Source organism: Sardina pilchardus, chromosome 14, assembly GCF_963854185.1.
Source record: "Sardina pilchardus chromosome 14, fSarPil1.1, whole genome shotgun sequence".
Lineage (NCBI taxonomy): Eukaryota > Metazoa > Chordata > Actinopteri > Clupeiformes > Clupeidae > Sardina > Sardina pilchardus.
Window position 1 is genome coordinate 29,253,836 of NC_085007.1, and position 26,677 is coordinate 29,280,512.

General features: G+C 44.1%; 1 protein-coding gene across 2 annotated transcripts in view; it reads right to left on the reverse strand.

Moving 5' to 3' along the window:
* The window catches only part of myo5b (myosin VB), a 58,632-nt gene that overhangs the window by 23,027 nt on the left and 8,928 nt on the right, over positions 1 to 26,677 (reverse strand). For both annotated transcript variants that reach the window (XM_062555252.1, XM_062555253.1), the window contains exons 2-19: positions 16,347 to 16,457; positions 14,864 to 15,035; positions 13,240 to 13,384; positions 11,294 to 11,450; positions 10,480 to 10,623; positions 10,264 to 10,345; positions 9,859 to 9,966; positions 9,630 to 9,739; positions 9,052 to 9,317; positions 8,398 to 8,479; positions 8,160 to 8,300; positions 7,572 to 7,694; positions 6,539 to 6,622; positions 3,812 to 3,955; positions 3,229 to 3,326; positions 1,750 to 1,836; positions 853 to 964; positions 231 to 442 (exon numbers count right to left, since the gene is read on the reverse strand). In XM_062555252.1, coding sequence (XP_062411236.1) covers positions 231 to 442; positions 853 to 964; positions 1,750 to 1,836; positions 3,229 to 3,326; positions 3,812 to 3,955; positions 6,539 to 6,622; positions 7,572 to 7,694; positions 8,160 to 8,300; positions 8,398 to 8,479; positions 9,052 to 9,317; positions 9,630 to 9,739; positions 9,859 to 9,966; positions 10,264 to 10,345; positions 10,480 to 10,623; positions 11,294 to 11,450; positions 13,240 to 13,384; positions 14,864 to 15,035; positions 16,347 to 16,457 — 2,378 coding nt within the window. The remainder of the gene's footprint in view (positions 1 to 230; positions 443 to 852; positions 965 to 1,749; positions 1,837 to 3,228; positions 3,327 to 3,811; positions 3,956 to 6,538; positions 6,623 to 7,571; positions 7,695 to 8,159; positions 8,301 to 8,397; positions 8,480 to 9,051; positions 9,318 to 9,629; positions 9,740 to 9,858; positions 9,967 to 10,263; positions 10,346 to 10,479; positions 10,624 to 11,293; positions 11,451 to 13,239; positions 13,385 to 14,863; positions 15,036 to 16,346; positions 16,458 to 26,677) is intronic.

Consider the following 26,677-nt stretch of genomic DNA (forward strand, 5'->3'; position numbering starts at 1 on the left):
TAGTAGTAGTAGTAGTAGTGGGTAGTGGTAGCAGTAGTAGTGGTGGTACTAGCATCCAGCTAAACCAAAACAATTGTACCAAAACAATACATTTGTATAAACATAAAATAAGATCAAAACAAAGTCATGACCTACATATGCAACAATATGTGTTACAGTACATGTCTAATCTTGTTAACTGCATTCTCAGAACGGATGTATAGAACTGTACTGTAAACGCCCCGCCTCACCTGCGTGCCAGGTAACCCCGTCCGTATCTCTGCAGGGTGATGACGGACTTGCGGATCTTCCTGTAGCGGATCCTCTGCAGCCATCCTCGCACGGTCTTCTGGATTTTGATGCAGGCGTTGCGGAACTTGTCGGCACGGAGTTTCTCCAGGTAGGCCACTTGCCCCGCCCTGAAGAAGATCTTTGTCTTTCCAAACTGGAACTTATCCGTGTCCTGATGAGGCATTTAATAAATATTACAGTGTATATCACCACACGTTTTCACATTTTCCATTACAATGTTGCTGTGACCGATAACGCTGTTGTTTTAAATTTCCCCAAAGAACAATAATAACTTTTATTCTATGGTGCGCTTCATAAAGCACATGACAGGAATATATACTCTAATTTTCCACCTCGTTCCTCTGAGACACCACATTATTGTTCCTTGGTAATAGTACTTCTGTTCAAGCATTCAAAAAAAGCACATTAAGGGTGCAGAAAGCCCAGATAAATAAACATACACAACAAGAATCCAGAAAACAGCCCTACTGACAATAGGGAGAGAAAGTACTAGAGAGGACCTCCTATTAGCTGTTCAATAAACACTTTCACCACCACGATAACAGACTGTGCCATGCTCACCTTGATCAAAGTCTCCAACAGATTCTTGCAGACCTGCTTCTTGTCCCCTGTGTTCATGTCGCTCTTCTTCATGAGGACTCGGTAGCGGCTGAAGAAGTCCGAATACGTCCATCTAAGAGGGAGCAATGTGTTCTTATCAGAAAAAGACACTCCAGGGAATCCATTTCTGCTCGGCCACAGTCTGTAGCAGACTTCCTTCATTTTGGTGGAGCTGACCAAAAGCTAATCTAAACGCACTTGCAATTTACTGGGCTTTAAAGATTCATACTACAAGAGGATACAGACTGGGACATGGGCTTCGCTGGGAACAACAACGCAGACTGAGGAGAGAGATAGAATAGTCATCATTGCCTTGGGACGGCACTCGCGCCTGACTCTGACTGCCTAGGAGGATGTCTACTTTTCTAAATGCTGCTGTTGTTGTAGCAGTTTATGAGGAGCACATTCCACATGGGGCCAACAACACACCATATGCCTCTCCTCCAGCAGCACCGTGTATCTGAGCCTCCTCTGTGCCATGCATGCTCATAACTACACAAATCCCAGCTCATCAACATGGAATTCAATGTCTCCTTATCAGCAAAACAATACACAGACACAGACAATAACATTCCTCTCTCACAATTGGACTTGCCTTTTTTTTTTACCTCAACAATACAAAACACCAGGGGAAACCCAAGGCACAGTGATCAATTCCTAACTCCCTGAAATTCAATCATTTATAGCACTGTGCAGCTGCTACAAATTCTGTTGCAGCCACCCACTCTTCACTAAACTGGCACAACCCTCACAATTGTTACGTGGTGAAAACCTATAATTGGTAGTGTCAATTCAGAAGGTGCATCACATCTCAGAGTTGTTTATGGTGGGCAGCAGTGTCTATTTAACACTCAGTACCTTGACGGGTATCCAGCAGCACTGATACGGATTGTCTCCAGGACGCCACATGCTCGCAGCTGTTGGACGGCCCTCCTAGAGTCAAACCTGCGGAGACACCACACACAGATGCATCACATTGTGATAAAAAATTCAGCATAATTCATTCATCAATCAGACAGTCATAATAAGATATCATTCTATAAAAAGAAGTTTACAGAGGAATACAGCGTAATGATATATCATATTGACATAATCATCTAGCCTTAAAAATATAATGATAAAAAAAAAATCCTCATTTTGATTTCTCTGAAGTAAAATTCATGGCATGCATCAAAATGTGATACAAGATACCACTTCAAAAGATGGTTCTGGTGCTGTTTCACATGCATGTTTTGACTGTCTTCCTACCGTATCTTCTTGGTTAGCGTTTTACACGCCTCCCCTGAGAAAGGCATGGGGACGGTGGTGTTTTCTGCCGCTCTTCCTACTCTGTTCTGACTACCAGCATCCAGTAGCAAGCACACAAACAGCCCAGAGCCTGTTTGTCCCTCGGCCTCTCCTGACAGCATGTGACTGGGGCACCTCTTTCAATTTGTGCCTCATGAACAACCTCTTGTTTCTCAGGAATGCGTTGCGAAGATGCAAACACAACAAAAACAAGGGACCATGCCCTTTTATGCTGAGAAATGGCCTTTTAACACCACAGGGCCAGCCGATTGGGTGTCTATGCAGGTGATAATAAAAGGAATGATGATAAACCTCCTTTGTGTAGATGGTGGTGCATTATGCTAAAATGTCGTGGCTGTGTTTCAATCCCAGAAAGAAGACAATAAAATGCATGTTTTTGAATAATGTCTACACTGTCATTTATTGTGGGAAGATTAATGTGCAGCTGTGTTTGAATGCCCTGTCTCCAATCTTATCGCATTAGGGTACTTGAATAATGTTGGTAAACATTCAAAAGCTGAATGAGGGAAAGCAGACACAACAACTGATACAGGAGAAAGGTAATCCATCACATATTCTGAAGAAATATTTACCCTCAGGAGGCCTCCTAAAAATAAACCCCAGTTCAAATCTAACAAAGTCAGTCAGTTCAGAGCAACTCTACCAACTCTGCCAGCATGACTCTGTCCTTCAGTCGTGAGCCATCCACTCCTGATGATGTGTAATCATTTGTACACCATGTGCCACTGTTATATCATCCCAGTGTCTGCAATGTGGACTAAATATAACCAGATCACATACAGTGTACACAGAGTGAATCAGATTAACATTAGCTGACACAATAAAACAGTGGACAGTCTGTTTCAGCCCACTGCTAGACATCATCACCCATCACCAATCACATAGACCTGCTGATACTACACGTGAGGGCAAATACAGGTTTCTCTATGCACCAGGGCTGCCCACATCAATACCTTGGACACAGTGAAAGTGCATGAAATGAAAAAGATTTACTCCCACATGAGCTATCTGAACAAAGCTAATACTTACGAAAAGGACTCTTTGAAGTCATTGGGTTTGATGCATCTCACATAGTGAGGGGTGGTGGCGTTCAGTGTATCCATCAGAAGATGCAGGGAACTGCGGAACTGCACAGGGGTGAAAATATAAAAAAAGAATAAGATAAGGCCCTTCTTAATGTGCATCATATTGTAATGGCCAACAGTTTAGTCTTTAAGAATGAATAAATGTATTGACCTTAACGGGGCATTGAAGTTTGCAGAACATTAACTTTATGTGCCCATTACCTCAGGATACATCAACGGAAATGATGGAACACTAGACTTCAAAATGCATGCTTGCAGCTACAGTACAGGAAACCAGCAAAGCATGTCTACCTTTCTTAAGGTAACGGACCATTATTGTTTAAACTTATGCGCCCCCTTATCAACTTAACACAAATGCTGAAGAAGCACATTTCTTTTCATACACTAAAGCAGAAGCTATAGGTACAATACATAATAATACAGGGGAACAAAGTCATTCGTAGTCTCTGGAGAAATTGTTGATTCTTGTTAACATTAACAACATAGGTACAAAATAGCTTATGATGCAAATGTGTCAGATCTCATACCTGGTGGCCCACTGTTTTCCTGTGCTCTCTGTTGGGGGCTTTGGGAATGGTTTTGGCTGGACGCACATTGATCCTGGACTTGCTGGAGGAGGAGGAGGAAGAAGACTCTTTGCCATCCTGGAAAAGGTCTGCCACTAGCTGGGACTGAGAGACAAATAAACACACAGTTTATAAAACTGCATCCAGGTCAGAATACACCCCTCTCTTGTTTAAACATTTTACATTGGCGGGTAAATGTGGAAGTTATTTGGTAGGTACACTTGATGAGTTAACCATGCAATTAAGCAAATGCAATTCCTTTCCATTAAAAGTGCCAGTCAATGGGGAAATCATGTCAGTCAGTGTGGTCAACCCAAATGAAAACTGACTGTGCTCGCTCACATACAGTGTTCATCTGATCAATTGCTAGACCCCCCCACACACACACACACAACTCAACGAAACTTTGGACCCAACTTTTTGAAATGCAGTTGTATTCAGTTTGAGCTGTAGCTTACAGAAGTCTCTGATCCATGTCCTACAGTCTCACACACACACACACACACACATTACAGGGAGATGTTTTTAGTGGGACTCCTGGCAGAGAGAATACTGATGATACCATTACAGATCCGACACACAGATTGGAACCTGAGGTGACGGGGAGGATATGGTAATGGCAGCCAGAATATCCATTACAAAAATATGAGCAGAAAACATGAACAGCACGGGCCAAAGAGAATATTTAAATACATGCACCCTTGCATATGCTTTAACCGGCACCATTCACATGACTCGGCCTTGGCTTTTATGCAAGGGCACTCTCTTGTTCCACTGCCAGCCACTGTTGCTTCTCGTTTTATAGGCTCCTACAGTACATGGCTAATGTTGATGGATGGGGAGTGTTCAACCCCAACTTCCTTTTACTGACATTGAAACAGGAAATCAATTTGTGGTTCACACCTTGAAAGTCAATGGAACAATTTGCTTTTAAACAGGCTAGGATAGTCTGGTTGACACCAACTTCACATGTTTAGGCTGTGGCTGACTTATTTCTTATGTGCAAAAAACAAACTACTGTTACACATGACTAACAACGATGATTCTCACACAACCATAAACAGACTGTAAGAGATGACATCTCTCAGTCCTGACAACTCCATGACAGTGACTTGACTGACTGACTGACTTTGATCGAACATCCGTAAAAAAAAAGGTTCATGAACACAAAAGACAATGACTTGCTATGTGCTGAGATACTTTGTCTACTGCAGTGTTGATATCAACTGCATCCTGGCAACCTGGCGGTTTCGTCTCCTTGGAGCCAAGAATAGCAAAAGCTGGTACTGGCTCAGGGAGCGGAGATCTGTTTAATTATCGCTTCTCTGGGTCGATGATGCTAATAGGTGTTTGCCAATCGAGAGCTTAGGTGGGTGGGAGTCGGATGGGCGCAGCTTCGAGTCAAGCCCCTGTTTGTTTACATGGGCCGGCGGTAAGGCACTTAACCACTTAAACAGTCAGAGCTGGAGAACATGTGCGTAAGTGAGTTAAGAGAGTCATGCAGCTTTGAGTTTAGTTGGGGAGTGGAGTGAGGAGACTCTTCCATTTAAAGGGCTGGACATGAATGCCGGCTATAAAAATGCTCTTTTGAAGAGTCCTGCTACCTTTGTCTTCATGATCCCAACGTGCGGACCAGCGTATTGACCTGCTGATGGATCAGACACTTGACAGATCCTCACTACAGTACAGAACTGCACTTTCACCTCCATCCTCTCTGAATCCCCACTAACAAAAACGGACTACTATTGAACTGTGCTCATTGGGCAAGAAACATCCTACATCTTTCAGGCTAAAGTGCATATATCCAGCCTCAACACAAGGACAGGTGGAGAGAAAGAGAAAGAGAGAGAAAGTGTGTGTGTGTGAGAGAGAGAGAGAGTGAGAGAGAGAATGATTCATGTCCGTTCAGTAAGCCTCTGAAGCAGGTGCTCTTCCTGTCTCTCTGGCTGGCTGGCTGACTGACTGCTGACTCAGACTATAAGTGGTAAGATGAGTAAATGGCCCTGGACCACTTAAATAGCGGGAGGAGAAATCTCCAGTGTAGGTGCAGCAGGGTGCAGCAGGGTGCAGGGTAGCGCATACCTGAAGCACAATGGCATGAAACTGGGGAGCCATAATGGTACATTTGGTTCAAATAGTACATTTGCCTGACGTGGAGTGATTCATTTGCCATAGGAACCGATATGGAACAAATGCAGTCCAATTGTACAATCCAAGTATAACACTTAGCATTGTGATAAATCATCTTCCCTTTTTTTGTGATCGGTCTTATTAAATGAATTCATGGCCTAACCTAAGTTTGACACTTACAAAATGTATGTTTTATGGGTTACACAATATGAGTCAAGTACACCCATTACAGACTAAGCACTTGTTTGGCAGGCATTACTGAAGCTGTAAAGCGTTTCTGTAATCTTGTTGAGAGCAACAGTTCGAAGAGAGGAAATCTATTAGAGCTTGAAGGGCCACAAGCTTATAAATCAGAGATGCCAGAGCCTTGAAACCAACACACTGTTTTGGCTATTTTAACTTCCACATTGAAACGCGGGGGGAAATGATATTGCTTGTGAAGGGTGATTGGGTCAATGTCTCCTCTTAAAAACGTAATCACAGAGAGAGGGGGCAGTCTGTAAAATGCCTGTGGTTTGAGAGGGAAGATGTGTTTGCATCCTGAGCCTTGAGTCTCACCTTGCTGGCTTTGAGAATGTTGATCTGCTCTTCATAGACGGTGTCTCTGTTCTTCTCCAGGAACCCATCACACTGATACTCAACCTGTAATGAACATCATCAGATTGATCACTAACAGTAAAATGCGTGGATTGAAAGACAAATGATACACCTAAAGGATTAATATTAAGTAATATTAAGTAGAGTAATGTTGGGACAACCCAAGCAAGAGTGACAATTTCTACAAACACATATTCTCCATTATTTATAAACACTACGGCTGGCTCAAAGGTCACAAAGCAGCATGGCAATTTTCTCTTTTTCTTTGTGTGACAGAGCTGACCCACATAGCCAGTTTATCCAAGAGGTGAAGCATGTAATTAAATGCCGCTCTATAAGCACGACTCTTTTGTCGCTAATTGGTAGCTTGTGTTTGTGATTGTCACAAGGGCTGCTAGCGGGACACTGCAGCCACAGCTTGTTCTGGGGGTGAATTCCATTTAACCTCTTGGTGGCCAGAATGGGTCTCTAGCAAAACTGAAACTCAGTGACACTCAGTTACGAATACAGTATCACGCACTAGAGAGCTTATTTAATGCTAAATGTCTTGCAGGCAGATGGTGAATGCTTGCAATAACCACATACTGTACATTTACGTCTGTGTTTTTACTGAGAAGGGAATGTTTTTGCTGTGTTGGACTAATGTTGTGAAGTTCACTTTCATAATTAGTCACTTCCTCGCAAAGCAGAGATTCTGAAACTCAACCAACCGCTCACTGTATGTGATGGTCATAGAAGATAGGATTAAGGTACTTTAATCTTGAGAATAACGTCAGAGAGAGAGACAGAGAGACAGAGACAACTTCACTTCTAAACTAAACACAGTGTAGGGGTATAATGTACCCCCATAGAGAAAAAGATAAGAGCATGGATGAGAAAATAAGCAAGAGAACTGAATGATATTGAGAACTGATGAACTCATGAAGAAGACTCTACACTACAGTATGTCTTGTTTGAATCTTGTGGGAAAAAGTCCTAATCCCAACAACTATACCTTATCAGCAAAATGGATTATAATGAAGGAACAGTTGGACATCCTGGGCTTTTGGAAGTGCTCACTGCTGGAATGGCGGTCATACAGCTTCTGGGCCCAGTTTTGGTCTGTTCCTTTTGGTACCTGGAAACCAAAACCGAAAACACACACACACACACACACACACACACACACACACACACACACACACACACACACACACACACACACACACACACACACACACACACACACACACACACACACACAAACACACACAAACACACACACACACACACACAAAAACGGAATGGGGAGAAAGTCAGTCAGTAACTCCAAATTCATTGCTCTATCTGGGTTACCTGTGGCAGGAACAACATGTTTACTCTTTTTGAAGTTGCTCCAAGAAGATCGTTAGCAACTTCAAAGAGCCCTGAGCTCAGACTGGATGGGGCTAAATGAATAAATCATCTGTCTTTGACTCCAGAGGGCTTCCCAGGCATGGAGCCGACTGAGAGCAAAAGGAGCCTCTGCTGCCAGGCTGCAGAGTGTCAAAAGTGCACCCTTGTCACTGATCGGTGTCGTTGAGCAAGCAACCCAGTTACCCACCTTGCACTCCTCATCGAGGAGATCCAGGATCCCCAGCTTGGCCTCTATGAGATCAATACACGGCTGGTTGTCATAGAAGTCAATGAGAGTCCAGGGGATCTGCTCCTTCATGTACTCCTCTTGCTCCAGTTTAAATACATGCTGAGGGCCGAATGATAAGGCACATGTCAGTCATTATGCTGAACAGGTGCTGAATAATGCTACATTAATCACAATAGAGCTCAATAATAAACCTCACCGAGTTGAACTGCTGCTGAAGCTTCTCATTGGCATAGTTGATGCAGAACTGCTCAAAACTGTTGATCTCGAACGTTTCAAATCTGCAAGGAGGGAAAGATGCAATTAGAGGCTGGGTGGCTGAAATTGGCCTCCTCGCTTCCTGTCCAACTCCTCTCCCTGTGGATTTAACATGCAACGGGCTCTTTTCCCCTCCTATCCAGCTTCCCTTGCTCTGCATCTCTTGTCTCACTACCTTTTTTCTAATCGATAGCGGAGACCCTCTGCAGGGATGCAATTAGGCTCTTGGTCAGACAGGCCCTTCCCCAGCCAGAGTGGACTCTCAGCAGTCAATAGGACTTCAGATTGCACAGTAATCACAAGCGGCAGCACCAATACAAGGGTGGCGAGAGGGAAACCCATTTATATGTGCCTGTGGACCTCCAATAGCTCCTTCTCCTGTAATTCAATGATCTCCGTTTCTGTGTGTTTCATGGCAATATGTGGTCGCAGTGAGAAACGTGCTTTGTCCTGTAACGCCTTCTTCAGTGCTTGAATGCGGAATGTTTAGAATGAACCACACATGGAAGTTCAAATAAATACATTCCTATGGTGGAACATTTCAAATGTGGGGATTCTTGTAAAACACCACCTCCTCATGTCTAACAGTCCTTACCCGTAGATGTCCAGCACACCGATGAACGAGTGCTGTTTGTCGGCGGTGTGCAGCGCCCGGTTGATGTTCTCCACGATCCAGTCGAAGAGGTGGGCATAGATGTGCTTGGCCAGGGCGTCGCGGGCATTGCTGGCCTGCTTCAGGGACATGGGCTTCACGTAGGTCTCGGACGTGGTCACCAGCTTCCTGCGGCACAGCCAGTGCTCCATCTGCTTCTGCTCCACGCCCAGCAGGCGGCAGAAATGCTCCAGGTGGGGGTCGTCCGACTGGGGGGTGGAGGAGGGGGGGGAAACGCAAGGGAGAGAGAAATGGAGAGAGAGAGTTAAAGGACAAAGTTAGAGTAACTGAGAGAAGCCAGATTCATCACGTATAAGAGATTTCAAACATTAAACCGTGTAGGGTTCACACAGGAGACAACAAAAGCGGTACAAAACAAAGGCAGCCTTGGGCAAAGGTAGGTTCGTGCTGAAGTTGCACTGGAACTTCTTGCCAAACATCAAAAATAAAATAAAACTCTTTAGGCTTTAGGCATCAGACGGTGTTGATCACCATGCAAGATCTTAGCGGAGGTCACGTACATTGATATGACACGAATCTCCGTCTCGCTCAGAACAGATCTCCACATTGCCAAGATGCAGAAGGGCGGCAATTATCTTGAAGATGCCAGTTTGGTATATGTCCTTGAAGCCTGTAAGGAACAAAACATACGGTTACCATTGGAAAATTGTCCAGAATGGACACTGGACAGAAGCTATATCACATATTTGCCTCCTCTCATAAATGTTAACAACAACAAAGCGGGCTTGCCTAGTAATGTGAATGCCTCTCTTGTCTTGTCAAAGTCCTGAGCGTCGTTCACACCCTCAATGAAGATGTTCTCTCCCATGGAGGTGTAGTTGAAGTCTTCTGCACTGGCTGAAAGGCACATAACCAAATGAGGACTATTGACAACTAACACAATGACAATTACAATTTCCTGTGCATTGATGAAAATGAAATGGAATGTGCACATAAACTGAAATATTTCACTCAGAGTAGGACTTTGCAAGCAACCAAGTGAGCTGCAGCAGACAAACTATTTTTAGGTCAGAGTGAGTGCTGGGGACATAACTATCCACAGCAGTAAAGAATTACTGTCACCAACACACGCTAAAACATTACAGGTCTTACATAATTTGTTGTTGAGCATGACGGGTATTTCAGGGCACTTACTCAAAGCCAGGTCTTTGAACTCTGACCGGGGGGCAGAGGCACAGAGCTGGTAGAAGATGTGGTAGTTCCTTTCATCCTCTGCCTATAAAACAATTCCAGCCTGTTAGCAACGGAGTTATGACTGCATATTGAGGCCCACTATCACGCATACAGAAATGCTGAACATTGACAAGTAATTAGAGGTTAACTTCAGTTCCTCCTATTCATCTCGTTTACCTGAAATACGACTCGGGACTTCTCCAGCAGATAGGTGCGCATGTTGGCACCAATGATGTGGTAGCGCCGGTTAAAGCCAATCTGGATGTACTTGCCGAATCGGCTGCTGTTGTCATTGCGAGTGGTTTTGGCATTCCCTATGGCCTATTGGAGAAAGGATGTACAGTTGATTGATCTGGGAGTTACAAAATGAGACTCTGAGTCTCACCTTTTCATTATTCAAACTCTATATGCAGAGCAACTCTGTCTTCTAGGAGAAAGGGGTGAGACGTCCCTCTAGATGGTCCAGAGGCTATTTCCTAGTCTAGTCTTTCTCCGTCTGGAGACGGCATGTCAAAGATGATGATGGAAAAGATGTGGAGACCTGTCTCTCAGCGTATGTCTGAGGAGTCCCCCTCCTCCTGCCCAAATCAACAGGGCTCATCTAGCTGAAATGATACACTAATTGATTCTGAGACAGCGCCTCACTCTTCAGTGCCCACATTAACTTTCAAAATGGACAGGGAAGGAGACGGATTACCCAGAGTGCACTTCTGCAGGCCTTATCTACTCCTGTGAGCTCATCGACAGGGCTGATGAATCGCCCGCCCATCCCCCCACTTCCCCAACTACCCGGTGCTACAGTACATAGCAGAATGCCATCATCACCAGTCAAGGCCATCTAGGAAGCATATTCAGTAAATAATGAGGCAAGAGTTCATCAATCCCTGGCCCTGATGGCACTCCCAATGTCACACGTCTGTCCATGACTGATTCATAATATGCTTCTGACACTGACTGATGGAGCAATAAAGCGGCGCGGTTTCTCCTTCACCTCCATGATGGGGCTGGACGCCAGCACTTTCTCCTCCACTTGGCTGTCGTTGGCCGAGCCGCCGACGGTGGCGAAGTAGCGCATGCCGTACTTGGCGGAGACGGTCTTCCCCGCTCCGGACTCCCCGCTGACGATGATGGACTGGTTCTTCTCATCCCTGCAGGGAAAAACACACACGGACAGCTTCTTGAAAGTTTTATACAAAAGGAGCACATTAGTCATTTGCAGGCACTGATAATACGGTTTCACACAGAAAGGCGCACACTCTCCCTGGGAACAAAATTGACTGTGAAATAGTGAAATGCTGTTCTGTATGTGAATAAGACTGTGATTGAATTGGACTTGGGGGTCACTGAAAATTAGCTTTTCCTCAACACTGATTCCTCCCCTCATTCATCACTTAAGTGTCATGACTGTCTAAAGAAATCTCCCTTGTTGGCAGCTGACCCAGGAACAGCTTTGGGCGAGACCAGCAGCAGGAGCCAGTTGCCATATCAGTTTCAGAGTCAGATGTGGGCGGTGTCGACCCACCCAGGATCACGCCTGCTCTCTGTCAGCCGCTGTTACGCTTCAGCCATCCTGCTGATGAATCGTCTCCTGCTGAGTTTTCCTCTCCTCCCTCATCTCTTTCTCTCTCTTTCTCTCTTTCTCTCTCTTTCTCTCAGGGGCATGTCAGCATATCCTAGCACTGTCTGTGTCAGCCCCTTCTGCAGTTCCTCATCTCTGTGTGTGGCACACACACACACACTCCCTCGGAGAACACACTAGTCCGGGGGAAATTCCCTGCAGGGTTGTTTTAAACTTCATTTGCCGCGACATTTTCCCCAACTATAGAGGATTAGACACTGGAATATAAATAAAATAGATAAAAATAGTTTTTTTCTAGTCACATTCCTCCACTCCCTAAATGTGTTTCAACAACCCCCTCTCCCTCTCTCCCTCTCTATAAAATCTATTAGTCCTGCTGCATCAGGGACCTGCGTCACTGGGGAGTCACTAAGGTTCTGCAATACCCATTAAAAGCTTTGATTAGGATCTAGTGTGAGAACAGTTTCATCTTTTGTGTTTTTTTTTCCCATCTCTCAAACCCCAACCCCCCTTTGGAAAACAGAGGCCCAAACACAATAGCCAGGGCAACAAAAGCCCACATGCCGCTATTATCCACCCACATGCCTTCCATTACGGATGAGACTATTTCAGACTATCAGGCTACCCTTGCTCTGCAGCACCAAATAATGGAAGTCTCACGCTGCAGGTAGACACTTCAAAGCGGAGCTCTCCAGCCTCCACACTAGCCTTTCTAATAGAACTCCTCTTACTGTGATGTTTCCTGTTTCCAAATTAAATTCTCCTGTTTTGTTGGAAATACTACTTAAAATAAGCTAAATAAACTGTCAACAAAAGAGGAAACTTTCTCATAAGGACACAGAAATATAAGAACTTATAAGGACAAAGAGAGCTTGAGCCAAGTGGAAACCCAGAGCGACTAATCATGCTCTGCCTCTGTGTTATCAGTTCTTCACAGGCCAGGAATGGAAACGCTTAGAACATCTAGCCTGTACACTTCACCACTCAACAATGTGCACCTGATAGAGGATTTGGAGAAAACCATGAAAATGATTACAAATGTTCTTTTAGATAAAGGTTGAAGCATACACACAATCTTTAACATCCTGCTGAGGCTTAACTTCTACAGAGGCCCTTGGGTGTCAAAATTAAGCAGAGCAACAGACACAGAGAGATTTGCATCTAGCCGCAAGTAGCGTGTTGCCACTGAATTATCATAATGAATTCATCAGATATGAAAGTCTCACTTCAAAATGCATCCTTAAAAAGAAAACACATCAATTAAATATACATCCCTACTTTTAATACCCCATGATCTAAACCCACATGTGGACGTGAAGTGCATAAGTGATTCTGAAAGTAGAAGTAGGGCGCTGTACCTAGCCATTTGCTTATACGCTTCCTCAGCCACAGCAAATATATGGGGGTCCATGTCGCCCATGTTCTGCCCACTGTACGCATTGATGACCTCTTCTCCATAGATATGCAGCTGTTCGTACGGGTTGATGGCCACCAGCACGATCCCTGAGGATGGGGGAACGATGACAGGATTAGACAGATCCTAATACCTGCAGCATGCATTGCACTGGGTAATGCTATTAACACATCCTGTGATTATCTATGTCCAACACAACACAATCAGAGTGACTAATAGTAAGGCCTGCGGCTTAGGCTGAGGTGGTGGGGTTGTGAAACGGACCACTCCCTCAACCACAGTGCTTCACAACACAACACTGTGTGTGAGGGTTATGATTGTGCAGTTGATGATCTCAACTGGACCATTGGCATTTTCCATCTGGTTGAGTGAAGCAAGAGATCTTGACTCAACCAGATTTCTGTTATAACATGTTGTGAACACTCATTGTTGACATTGTTTAAGTGTAGCGTTGAGGCAGAATATTGTTTAGTTTCATCCACACTGGGCTACTTGTTTGTGATCTATATGACTGTACATAATATATGACATCAAGACAGATATACAAATACTGTACACACCTACTGTAACTACACAATAGTATCATACAAGTTAATACAAGCCTAAAGTTCTAAAAGAAACGACATGCACATTTATGAGAGAATTTAAGTTTTAAAACTGCAGCGTTGTGACTAGGCATGTGAGTTGGAAATAACACAATGAGGGAATGAGAACAATAAAAATGGAATGACAATATGTATCTGTGCCTCGGAACACAAAAGACAATAAGTGAGAATGCTCCAGTTTCCAATTCTCCCGACTTCCTGTGCTAGAGTATTGTGATTATGACCCAGTTGTTTCTCAGGCAAAGACAAAAACAAATAGCTTCTCTCTGCAGCGCCTCTGTCTCATTCTCCCTGACAGTAGAGACACTAATGCAACAGCCTGACCTCCTGTCTGCTGGAGTGGTTTGAAGGCAAAAAACAGTGCCAGACAGTCTATGAAAATGTGCAATCAAGAGGCAGACAGTATACAAAACAAATCAAGGCAGTTTCTGTTCATAGGCGTAGCTTAGTTTTGGTTGGAAGCCTAAGCCAGGTTAGATGCCCATTTGGAAGTATAGGAAGAGAAAGCTGAACAGGCCACAGGTTTGAACAGGAAGCTTATGGCAGGTTCTACTTCTTTATGTTGCTATAGGGGGTAAGGCAACCAATAGATAAACACAGGGTTGGATGAGGGGATGGTGAAGATGAAATGGACTAGTTAAGTCTTTGTTCTAGTCCAATAATCCTCTTGTTTACTGTACATTCCACCCACTTACCATCCAAGACAATAGGGCGGATCAGGAAGAGTCGTGGGAATGACATGAATGGGCAGTGTTGGGAGGAGACCACATGACAAAGACAAACATTTCAAAACCGGCCCATGATGACAAAAAGGCTACCTCACATGGAGGTGGAACAAAAGCAGCAAGAATTTGAGCAAAAAACAACAACAAAAAGTGATATAATCAAGCCTAACCATCATGACAATGGAAAATATTAGCGAAGCCCAACGACACACAGTGACTCATGTCCCCAGGTACTCACCGCAGTACGTATAAATGTGGTTGGACTCCAGGAAGCGGACCTTGAGGTTGTGGAGCACGGCAGGCTCGTGAAGGTAGCTGAGGGCAGTGAGGTCATTTTCACCCACCAAAATATCAGGGTTCCGCAGAAATGGAAGCTGGTTGTCTTTGGGCCCAATGGGATACTGTAAAGGCTGAGATAAAAGGAGAATGGGAATGAAGACCATGGCCAAAACTAAAGAAGAAAATAAAACATACTTTTCAAATATAACTTTTGAAATAAAAGGGGAGATACATGATCTAGATTTCAGTTTGAAAAAGCATATTGAAAATTGACAATTTTAATTGACAAAGGCATACTGTTTAAAAAAAACAACAACATTGGGACAGTGTATGAACAGGGTGGTGAATCACCCCAATTTAATCAATTACCAGTGATTAATGTCATGATACAAATATAAAGCATATTCTTACAAGCATAATACATGGCAACATTACTCTGAATCATGACCATTTAATGAAAAATATATCTAAAAGAGTCTACAGTATCTAGAGTGTGAATTCTGTGAATTCCATGTTCAGCAGGCTGCCAGGGTAACCCAGCGGGTAGAAGGGGTCAGCCCTGTGGCAATAACGGAGGCAGTGGCAGAATTCAAGTGTGCCCGCAGAGTCACCAGCTAACAACTCAGACTAATCCTGCCAAATGTGCCCTGGCATTGTGAGGGAAACCTCGCCGGTTCAGCATAAGCTGTTCTGCCACCTGTTGAGCTACAAAAGATGTGCCGTCACAAAACATGGTTATTAACTGTTCTAAGTCTGGTCTAAAAACTGCCGACGTGATTAATGAGTCATGTGGTGTGACTGACATTGTGATTAGACTCCGCATAAGCAGTGAACAGCAGCAGGAAAAGCGAGAGACAGAAAGACAGAAAGAGAGAGAGAGTTAAATCACGTGTTAAAATCACAGTAAGCGCATCAAAACAAGTGCTAACCAAATAAACTAGTCACAGCAGAGGAAGCTACTTTTTACTATCACACTGATGAGGAACATCAGCAGGACCAGTCAGGTCCATGAGCAGCTGTAGTGTCCATGGCACATTGGGCAAACACACAGGTCCTGCTGTAGACGGCAGCTAAGCCTTTGGTGCACTCGAGCAAAGCACCTTCTAAGCCCTCAGTGTCTGAGCAGACTTGGCCCCCTTCATGCCTCTTTAGCTGCCGCTGTTCAGCTGTAAGGAAGATAAGCTTGTCGGCCTGTCGGGCGCAGTCATGTCCGGCCAATGACTGATGGGGAGGGCGTTGGGAAACAGTGACCCCTACAGGGCATACGTGGCATGAATGAGATTTTGTGGATCAAGTTGTGTTTTAGTGGCTTAAACTTGTAGGGCAAGATACCACCAAGGACATGGGTTAAATCCTCAGGAAAGACACATGATGAAAACTGATATCTGTGCTGGACAGCAAGTCATTCTGAATGAAGGTAAATGAATGTGTTGGAACCTTACCGACTCATCCTCCAACTTCAGGTGCAGGGTGGGCTCCCCCTCCTTGTAGTCGCGGACAATCTCCGCTGACTTCCACACATCTTCCGGGTCGGGGATCCACACCCGTGTGTACTGCAACACATGGGAACAAGCAGCATTAGCCACACTGAGCCAACATAATGCAACACAAGGGATCACAAACTAGCTTCTGCTAAATTCATTTAGTGTCACATGAAATACACACAACAGAAAGTATTCAGTGCAATTGAATTGAGAAAGAAACCTTGCAGTACCCGGGACTCAACAATTGCATGCCCTTTTTAAGGTCAAGCAGAACGCTGAGGAGCTGAAACAAAATCTAACAAGGGTTTCATCAAAACCTCTACCTACAGCATAAACTGTACGCACTTCATTGCTTTCCAGAGGAATGTGCATAATTCAGTTCTACTCCACTGTCCTTCATAATCTTGTTTGGCACTCAGACAACATGGAGGGAAAAAAAAGTTCACAACATACACAGAGCGAGCCCTGACGGCGGACCAAAACAACACATGTTTACTTTCATGGCGCCCCTCGCAGCGCTGGATCGTTTCCTATTAATCTCAGCGCCTGGTGAATTATTAAAGGCCTCATGTGGTGAATAGAGAAGTTGCTCAAGTTGCAGCGCGGCGAGGGGAGAGATGATATGAACGCTGCGGTATGGGCACAGACACAGAACAATCCCCCTCCACACCCCCCCAAATAGAGACAGAAGTCACCGTGAGCCGCTGGCATTAAGCTTTAATGCGACTCTGCAGAGCCGAGGGCCGCTTGCAGAACCGCACTCATCAGCTTGAAACACACACACACACAGACACACACACACACACACACACACACACACACACACACACACACACACAGACAGACACACACACACACAGGTTGAAAAGGGGTTTCCACAGTCAGCCTAGGATGACACCGGTCCTAGAGGAATCTTTAAGTGCAGCGCTCAGGAAAGTGATAAGACAGCAAGCAGGACTTTACAGACAGCACTTTCCCAGTCATTAACCTCCACTGTAGTTTCAACCAAGACACTGCCATCTGATGTTTAAATGAGTGATGAGTGGGAGAGAGAAGCGATGGGATGGGGGGGGGATTAGGGGGTTGGGAGGGACTCACAGGGTAGGATGAGTGTGCAGACCCTGATTTTGCACACCTTCACTGAACATTCCACACAAGATGAGATATCCCTATTAATCCGGGAATGTAATTCCTTTTTAAAGACATGGATCACCGGCTACAGAATGAAGCCTAAATGAGTCATTCAGCAGGGGACAGTGGAATCCTGCTGAAGCGTAAAGGCGTAGATGGCTACTTTCATTTCCCATTCCGGTTTGAGCCTCTGCTTCTAGGCTTTATTTGAGTTTCTGCCTCCCATTCATGAGGTACATGTCAACAGAACACAGCCTTGTTGGCAGAGGGATGCTCCTGTGATCAGATTTCACTGCGTCAGTCGGCTCAGTCTGCATTTGGGAAGACATGCTGACATCATCTCAGTGAGCACATCCTGGCCCTCACGACAACTACAGTGAAACCTCCAAAATACCCCAGCAAAAGAGACAAAAAGAACATAATATACAGTACATAGTGGAGCACCAAAACTACTCATAGATATACAAGTTTTTTATTAATTCAAATGATTTAGATATTTGTATTAATGTCTAAAAACTATTTCAGAATTGTCTTGTGAATCTGAATAGACCTCCGTGCAGAGTATGGTGCTCAGTAATCTAATGACCCTAATCTAGTACAGTAAATCCCACTCTTTCTAAAACATGGGATCATTCATCTGGCATTACGGAAGTTGCTGCTGGAACTGTCTCTTATATTTTCATGGTCAAACTCCTCCCACACACACAGTGTCAAGTTTTTTCATAGTCAAACACAACTATTACAAACCACGCACACACACACCCACACAATCTGTTAGTGTAGTTTAGTAAAATAAACTTTACACAATAAGCACAGGCATCTAAAGAGCAGCCTGAAGCGCCCTGACAAGAGTGCACAACAGCAGGCTGCCTGTAGCTGCCCTTGAGTTGAGGGGGTATGAAGGACACGATTTACAGAGCAATCTCCACCTCACATTCTTTCATGCTGCGCTGCAGGCCAAAACATCCAGAAAAGTGGACGGTCAAAGGAAATTGAAAAAGTTTCAAAGGATTTTCAGACATTCATAGTCTACTTCTAGGTCATCGTCCAAACATGTCAAGTATTAAAGACACATACACATCTAATATGAAGGAAATATGATAAATATTCAGGAAAGCTGTCCTGAATTTCCTGACACCTGGGAATTGGGCATTCTGGGATGTCATTCCAACATTTCTTAGTTGTAACACCAGCATTTATAGGTCACCATTTCTTGAGGTGTTGCTCTTAATAGACCACTATTCCAAAGATCACAGGAGCACTGTCAATCAGCCTTGGATCTGTCTTGAGCAGGACACACCAGTGCAAGATTGGGACATCAAGGAGGGGAAAAATCCATAGCTCCTCTTTCATGTCGATAGCTGTACGTACGCCCAGACCAGTGAGGAGGGAAGAGAGGAGTGGAGAGGGGAGAGAGGAGTGGAGAGGGGAGAGGAGGACAGGAGAGGAGAGCGCCTTTGAAGACAGCCCTGAGTCAGCATGGAAGTGGGGCAATCAGCAGAAACAGCCCCGGGGCACAGCACCCCAACCCCATATACCCCTCTAAAGCACCCCTGAAAGGACAAATATTAGATAAGAATGGTACACTGCAGAAAAGAGAGAACGAGAAGGGGGGGTGGGGGTTGAAGAAAGAAAGAGAGAGTATGTGTGTGCACAGAGATTTGCCAAGTCAGAGGGCATTCAGACAGTCAGAACTATGAAATAGGTTGGAGAGGAGAGAAGGGGATATTGCAAGATTCGGAGTAGACGTCGAAAATACAGGTGATCGTTCCACTCACCCTTCTCATTCCCGAGGTGAAGTGAGGTGCTCACTCGGCGCCGTGGTGCTGGAATGAGTGTATGTGCCAGTCTGAGGCTTTTACCTGATACTCATGTCAACACGCGGGCACTGAGCCCTATACGCAGAGCGTTATCAGTCCTTCAGGACGCGGTTGGAAGTCAAGGAGATTTTCAGCTGCACTCTTCAGTGTGTGGGAGTGAACACAGGGGTCAAATGAGGTTGCTGGGCCTCGGGTCTGACTGCAGCCTCACGATAAAAACTCAGCTGCGGATTAGGGAAGGCCCGTCCCCCCAATACGCACCAGGCTTTCATCTTTCATAATACTCTCTAGTGCAATAATGGGGCATGGGAAGATGAACTACAGTAGCTGTTGTGTCAGTGTGATAAATGGGCCTTATTATCTGTGGAGCATCCTCTATTGGTAACTGGGGGAGCAATGCCACAGATTACATCATATAAAGGATAACAAATAACTTCTAGGACTATCTTAGTCTCCTTAAAACAAAACAATTTGAGTCTTCATGTGACGAGCAATGACCACGGTCTTAATCCATTACGGAGACTGGACCTCTGCACGTCTAGTGGAGCTCACTCACTTCATCATGTGCAATCATGACACATGCCCCGGGCGAGGAGCAGCACTCCTCCCTCAGGCCAGAGAGGAGGACTCCAGCACTGGCCTCCATGGGGCTTCATGCATTCGTTCAGCAGCCGCCCGTCACACTTCTCCTGCCCTGAGCCAGCTCTCATCTGAGGAGCTCATTACAGATAAGGCACCCTCCTCATACTCACTGCTCCCTGGTACCCACAGTCAGTGGGGTGTGTGTGTGTGTGTGTGTGTGTGTGTGTGTGTGTGTGTGTGTGTGTGTGTGTGGCGGGGGGGGGGGGGGTGTTGAACTTTGGAACAGTGCCTGTGTTGCCCAAGGCAATACTGTAGTCTTGCTCTGTATGGGAGCAATGCATGCTGATGACAGCGGTTTTTAATCCTGTTAAACAGGAGAGGTCAGGCAGTGGGAGGAGGGAGAGGCGGGAGGAGAGGAGGGGAATGAGAGGTACATCCTAATCTAGCCAGGCACTGTGCCTAAGCGTGCCATTAGCGTCATCCTACAGTACACACAAGACCTAGAGCTAGACATCTTCTATCTCAGCTGTTCTTAGGGAAAAGGGGAGGAGTGAACTTAATTTTTTTTTAGTCGTATCTGATAATTTCGGTCTTTGACAAATCTATTTAGCACACTTATGCAGTCCACACTTCAAATGTATTTAAACTAAATTGGGAGTACTGAATGAAGCTCACTGATAGATACAGACGGTTAGAAGGTTGCTGCCCCCTCTGTGGGGGAAAACATGCTAACATCACACATGAAAGTCAATGGGCTCTTGCTAGCAGAACACAAATGTTTTCCCCCACGGGGGGTGTTTCAGCCATGGTAACCACTGTAACTGGGGCGGTAACCATGATTATGACGAGATGCCGTCTGTATGTATTCTAAATTCACAACACAGCCTTAAGGTCTAACCCAGCTGCAATCCAACTAGCCAATCACAGTCTCTTTAAGCATGTAATCAAGGATAGCACAGTTCCTCTTTGAACTGTAGATAGTAACTTGGCAACATATTAAACTTTCTCTTTTGCATATTTGCTACTTAACATGCAACCTGTTACCATTTTCCTATGTCACTTTCAAAAAATCTGTTAATATATCATCTTCACTAGAACAATTTCCACTGGAACACATGGCTATTCATAGAAGTAACACCACAACCAGAATTGAACAGAACTATGAATAAACACTTCTTTTTCTTTCTCCTCACTCACTCATCTTGCAGAGAAATTCAGGACAGGCCAGCTAGACTAAAAGCTAAGAGTAGACTTCATCTTTTGGGTTTCACCCCGTCATGGGGTGGGGCAGTGAGATACAAGCTGACACAATGAGGCCATGATTCAGAGATCTGGAGGGGAGATGACACTGATAGAGAACAGATCCAACCCTCACTCAGACACACGGCGGTGCTTCAGGTAGCAGGAGTCAGTCAGAGGAGCTGAGGCGAGAGCTCCAACATACAACAGTCATCTTTGAGTCACTTTTATGCAAACTAGGTCTCCAAGTACCCATTTTTAGACACACCCCCGGTCTAGCCACAAGAAATGCCAAATTGTGGAGTTCTGACGTTCAGTCTGAATTCTGGGTAGATCTATAAGTTGTGGTTAAGTCTTCATAAGTGAAATGTGGCTGCACAAGAAAAGCACAATATTATGTTCTATGCTAGCATATTGTAGATGTACTACTTGAACAGCAATACCACTGACTATCCCCTGATGACCCTCGAAGGCAGAGCGACTTTTCTTGCACTCGCTGACATTTTCATTTCTTTTTATTTCTATAGCGCCATTTAAATGATTCCCAGCCCTAGGTCACAACCGAAAAACTTAGTTTTTCCAACTCACTTCTGCTACCCAATCAATGGTAATGCTGCTACAAGCTCCTCCATAAAACAGTGTTGAAAGTGCCACTTCAGTGTATTACATGGAAAAGGATGGCACAGTGCGCCTTCAGGGAAATTACTCACTCTCTCTCTCTCTCTTTCTCTCTCTCTCTCTCTCTCTGAGTAGACAAGCAGAGCGCACACCTGAATCAATATGTGTTTCACTCAGCAGTTTTTGCAGTGTCATCACAATTTAGCCTGCTTGAGCCATACAGAAAACCCCTGAGACAAATTATGTAAATTAGACCATGACCAATCCCTATGCACAGTGTATCGTCCATATAACACAACAGTATTTTAGTTCAGGGTCATTCCGTGTCATATCAGACAGAATCCAGAAAAAAATATTGCAGTACTATCTCAGATATAGAAAGTTTGTCTACATGTTTTGGTCCCAGAACGAGGACCTGTAACATGTTTTTGTTCAATTTCAATGTTTTCATATTTTCTTTGCCCTTGGTTTTTTATACTTTTTACAAATGCTTTATCTTGGGGGCCATGTTTGGAGATGAATATTCTTAAAAGTATTATTATCAGAAATGTGTAGGATGGAGGTCGAGGACAAACGTATTCTCATGACTAGATCAAAGGTTTGTACTGCTTTCGGGGGCCATAGTCTACCTGTCTACTATGGACAACCAGCCATGCAACTTCACTCTCTCCTGACCTTGAGAATAAATAATTACTCTAAGGCAATTATGTAATAGCCTACTATTTCTATTCAAATTGAGTATTATCATCTTGTCAGTCAACAAAGCTTTTCAAAGATTATCTTTACTGGTTTGTAAACAAATCTACATGTTATATTACCCTTAATGACACTCTTTCTGCACTTTTTTTCCTAATATAGGGTCATGTAGAAAATCAATGAGCATGCCACACAAACTTTTAATGGTTTGTCTTCCGTCCAACAAAGTTTTGGCTGGATATGAATAATACTTTTCATGATATAAATGCCCAAAAATTGCTTCTCAGATAATGTGCTTTTCAGGGTGCAAAACTGAAGTAATATCAATGGCTGAAAAATGTCATATGCTGATGCAGTCAGACTCCCCTACATGAACTTCATAAGATTATGTCCTGATGACCGAGACGTGTCTGTGCACAAAAAGTTATTAACTTATGCAAAGTGTGGCCTTTCCTACCTTCTTATACTTGGTGGTACTTGGTGGTACTGACCAGCCAAAAAAACACAACTGACAAATTACATTTGAAGAGCTAAAAAAAAAGTGGCATGCACACAAAGCACATGAACATCTGACAAATCTGTTATAACATACCAAAGCTTACGTTTAGTCTTTAGCCCAGTAGATGTACATTAATTCCCTCAGGCAGCGTAATTCTCAGAGAGCCGACTACTGTCAGAAAGTTATGATCAAGGCATCATAAGTGATCACATAGAGCGGCGAGAAACACAAATCTGACAAGCGCTGGCGGGGGAGGAGAATAACACAGACATGGTTTTGAAAACCTTCAGCTCAACTCTGGGACTTTGAACTGGGGATGCTACAACTCATTACAAAGGCAAAGTTGCAAGGAAGCTCTAGATATTTCTGCAGATCCCAGAGGATGCGGAGGATACTGCAGTGGGGAAAAGGCAGCACACAGAGCCCTGGGACAAAGACATGATGAAGATGAAGGCACATAATGAACAAGGCTGTGGTTCTGAGTAGGAACAACACAGAGGGATCTCAGTGAATAGGAGACAGTATCTCTGCATGACCATTAGAACAATTCTTGACATGTTGTTCTTTTCATTCATATCATCTCGATTCATGTGGAAGGTGATTACTCTGCCCTCATGTTCAGCAGTATGCTAGTAAAGTGCAACATGAGACCCAGAGTCTCCAGTCTTTACAGTGTGGAGAACTAGTCAGACTACAATGTGTAGTCACTGGCTCCAATGTCATCACTGCTAGTGAAACACTCACAGTGACAAAGCAGTCTCAAATCAACTCTCCCTAACTCTCTGTTAGAGGTCTCATTGCATTTGCTCGAAATGTGTCCAAATCATATTTAACTGGAACAAGACATGATAATGGCACTAGAGGGAAGGGGAAGTGTTATTTGAATGAAAGTTCTGCAGTGGAGATGCTTTGGTACAAATGCCCAGCATGCTTTTAAACTTGTGAAATCTCTCTGGAGAGATTGTGACGATTAAAATTATATTACCACTTCCATCTAATGAAAAATGTATGGGACTTGTATGGGCCCTTGGAGGAAATGACAACAAATAAAACAATGTCATTGAAATAGTATGATAATCCCTGGACTGAAAAGTGACAAAACAGTTCTTCCAGTGAAGCATGTCTGACTGTAGTCTGCAGTGTAATGTTAGCTTGTAATGACAGTAAAACTCTAATTCTAACAAGACCAAAGAAGAGGACCCAAAAGATAGACCGATATAACCATTAATTATAGTTGCTGCTCCAAGCCATTGAACATCCTCAAACTGCTGAGTGGATCTTTTCCCTTTTAACCCATCACATAATATAACAAAAGAGTGAGAGTCTTTTCAAGTACAGTTTTCCATACATCATAAACCTACCAGGAAGAGAGAAGCCTGGCATTCGGTCAAGTCTCACCTTAACGACCTCAGTCACACGTTCACGTGAGGGAGAGAATGGAGAACATTAGCAGGTATACCAATGACCTGAATACCTGCAGATCCACTTGGCTTGAGTTTCAGCACCATGCTGCTGCAGAGTAATTCTCAGCTCGAGCGGCCTGCGCTAAGACGTAGAGAATGAGGACTTTTGGATGAGTGTGTCTTGATGTGGATGTGTGCATGAGTTGAAAACTGTGCCTCAGCAAGAGGAAAAGAAATGTTTGGAAATGAAAGTTATCAGAAAGGCTGTATTTATATAAAGATTCCCTGCTGAGAGCGCTCAAAGCTTTTCATGTTACTGTACAGGAGAGAGAGAGAGAGAGAGAGAGAGAGAGAGAGAGAGAGAGAGAGAGAGAGACAGACAGAGAGAGAGAGAGAGAGAGAGAGAGAGACTAGAGTGGGCAGCGTGCCAGCCGTGTGCGAGCTTGTGCAGTATGCAGATGCAGTGCTCCGTCGTGCCTATGAAAATAGACTTCAGAGAAGTCCTCAGCTCATTTGCTTTGTAAAACACTGCTGTCGATGATCTCATCTGGACCTGTGTAGTAATGACACAGGAGCGGAGCACTGGTGAAGGGAGGGACACACCTAAGAACATGGCAGGCATTATGTAAGAGGCTCGCACTCCTGCCAGTCTAGTTAAAGGTGCAACGAGTTGCTATGGCTAAAAATAGAACTTCACCCAAACCCTGTAACAACGAGGTACATTTTGATTCTTGAAGAACGACAGCTTCTCAGAACTGCAGTGCATTCTATGCCTTTTTGCCCGTCACTACCATCCCCAGTCAGTTGAAAAAAATAATCCAGGGACACACAAACAGTTCTGCACTTACTGAGAACTCCTGACTTTGCAACAAACACAGACTTAGCACTACAGTTGTCACAAAGCTAGAATAAGTGAGGATATTTACAATACATTTGTAGTAGAACAGTATATTTGACACCAACCAGAGCACAATCAAGCATAAATGTGTGATTAGTTGATGCAGCAATTAAATAATTTTCTAATAGCCAGCCACAGTGACACCCTATAGCAGGGTATAACTTTTAAAGGCTTGTGGCAGTGTTGTTCTTCAATGAGATCTGACATACCCCTGTCTCTCTCTTCACCATTCTCTCATTAACAGGTGGGTCTACTTCATTTACATCAACATACAGTGGGATTTATCTAGAGTCTGTAGGTTAATGTGGGACAAACAGGAGATAGATTAGGTAGTCATGCAATCTATGTGCTATCGCTATGTTCAAAGACTTTGAGAGTACAATGTCCGTTTTAACAATATAGCATACAGACAGCAGTAAATAACTGACTTATAACTTGATTTTTAAACTTTTTTAAAAATCAAGTTATAAGTCAGTTATTTACTGCTGTCTGTATGCTGACATATAGATACTGACTCATCCCCTTTTCTCTTGTAAGAATGACATATAATGCTTATTTAGGCAAAAACAATGTGAGCCATGCTTAGGTGTGCTAAGTGTGGTTCCAGCACTTAGACCTGGTAGACTGACACCCTCAAGGACTACCACTGTGGAAATAAGTTATCTTGCAAGTGTTTTCAATGTCGAGTAAGAGGGGAAAATACTCCCACACTTTGTTTTTCTGGGACAGACCAGTTTTCATGATGTACTCCAAAGATCTGAGCACTTTTCGCCGTGTGAACGAGTTGCTTTTGGGACCGTAATTAGGACGCCAAAAGACCAGAAAAAGTCATTATCATAAATACAAAGTACTGGCTGGGCTTTGAGGACTTTTTCTTTAACTTTTTTTCAGTCAAACTGATGTGTGTGTGTGTGTGTATGTTTGTGTGTGTGTGTGTGTGTGTGTGTGTGTGTGTGTGTGTGTGTGTTTTCGACTGTGAGTGAGTGAGCATATGTGCGCATGTGTGTGAGAGAGACAGAAAGAATGACAAGTTATTCTGCCATTGAAAAAAGTGACAGATATTCTTTGGTGATGAGTGAAGCCTTTGGCTGTATTTAGGTTACGCATATAGGGCCCCTAAATGAGTACATAGTTTTCACAACCAATTAGCAATGACAAAGACACGACATCGGAGCCCTCCTTACTAACAGAGCTCATCTGATGAGATACAAGGGTTGCCCCCCCCCCCCCCCCCTCCTGTCACCGTGGAAGAGCTGACCCAGACACACTTTGCAGCAGCTCTTAATATTTCACGTGGCTTACGTCACGTCAGCACAGATCTCCCCATGAGATCAGAGTGTGCAGTTTCAGCTTGATGTATAAAAACAACAAGTGCCCTCGCAGCCTTTCTATGGTGAAGGTCC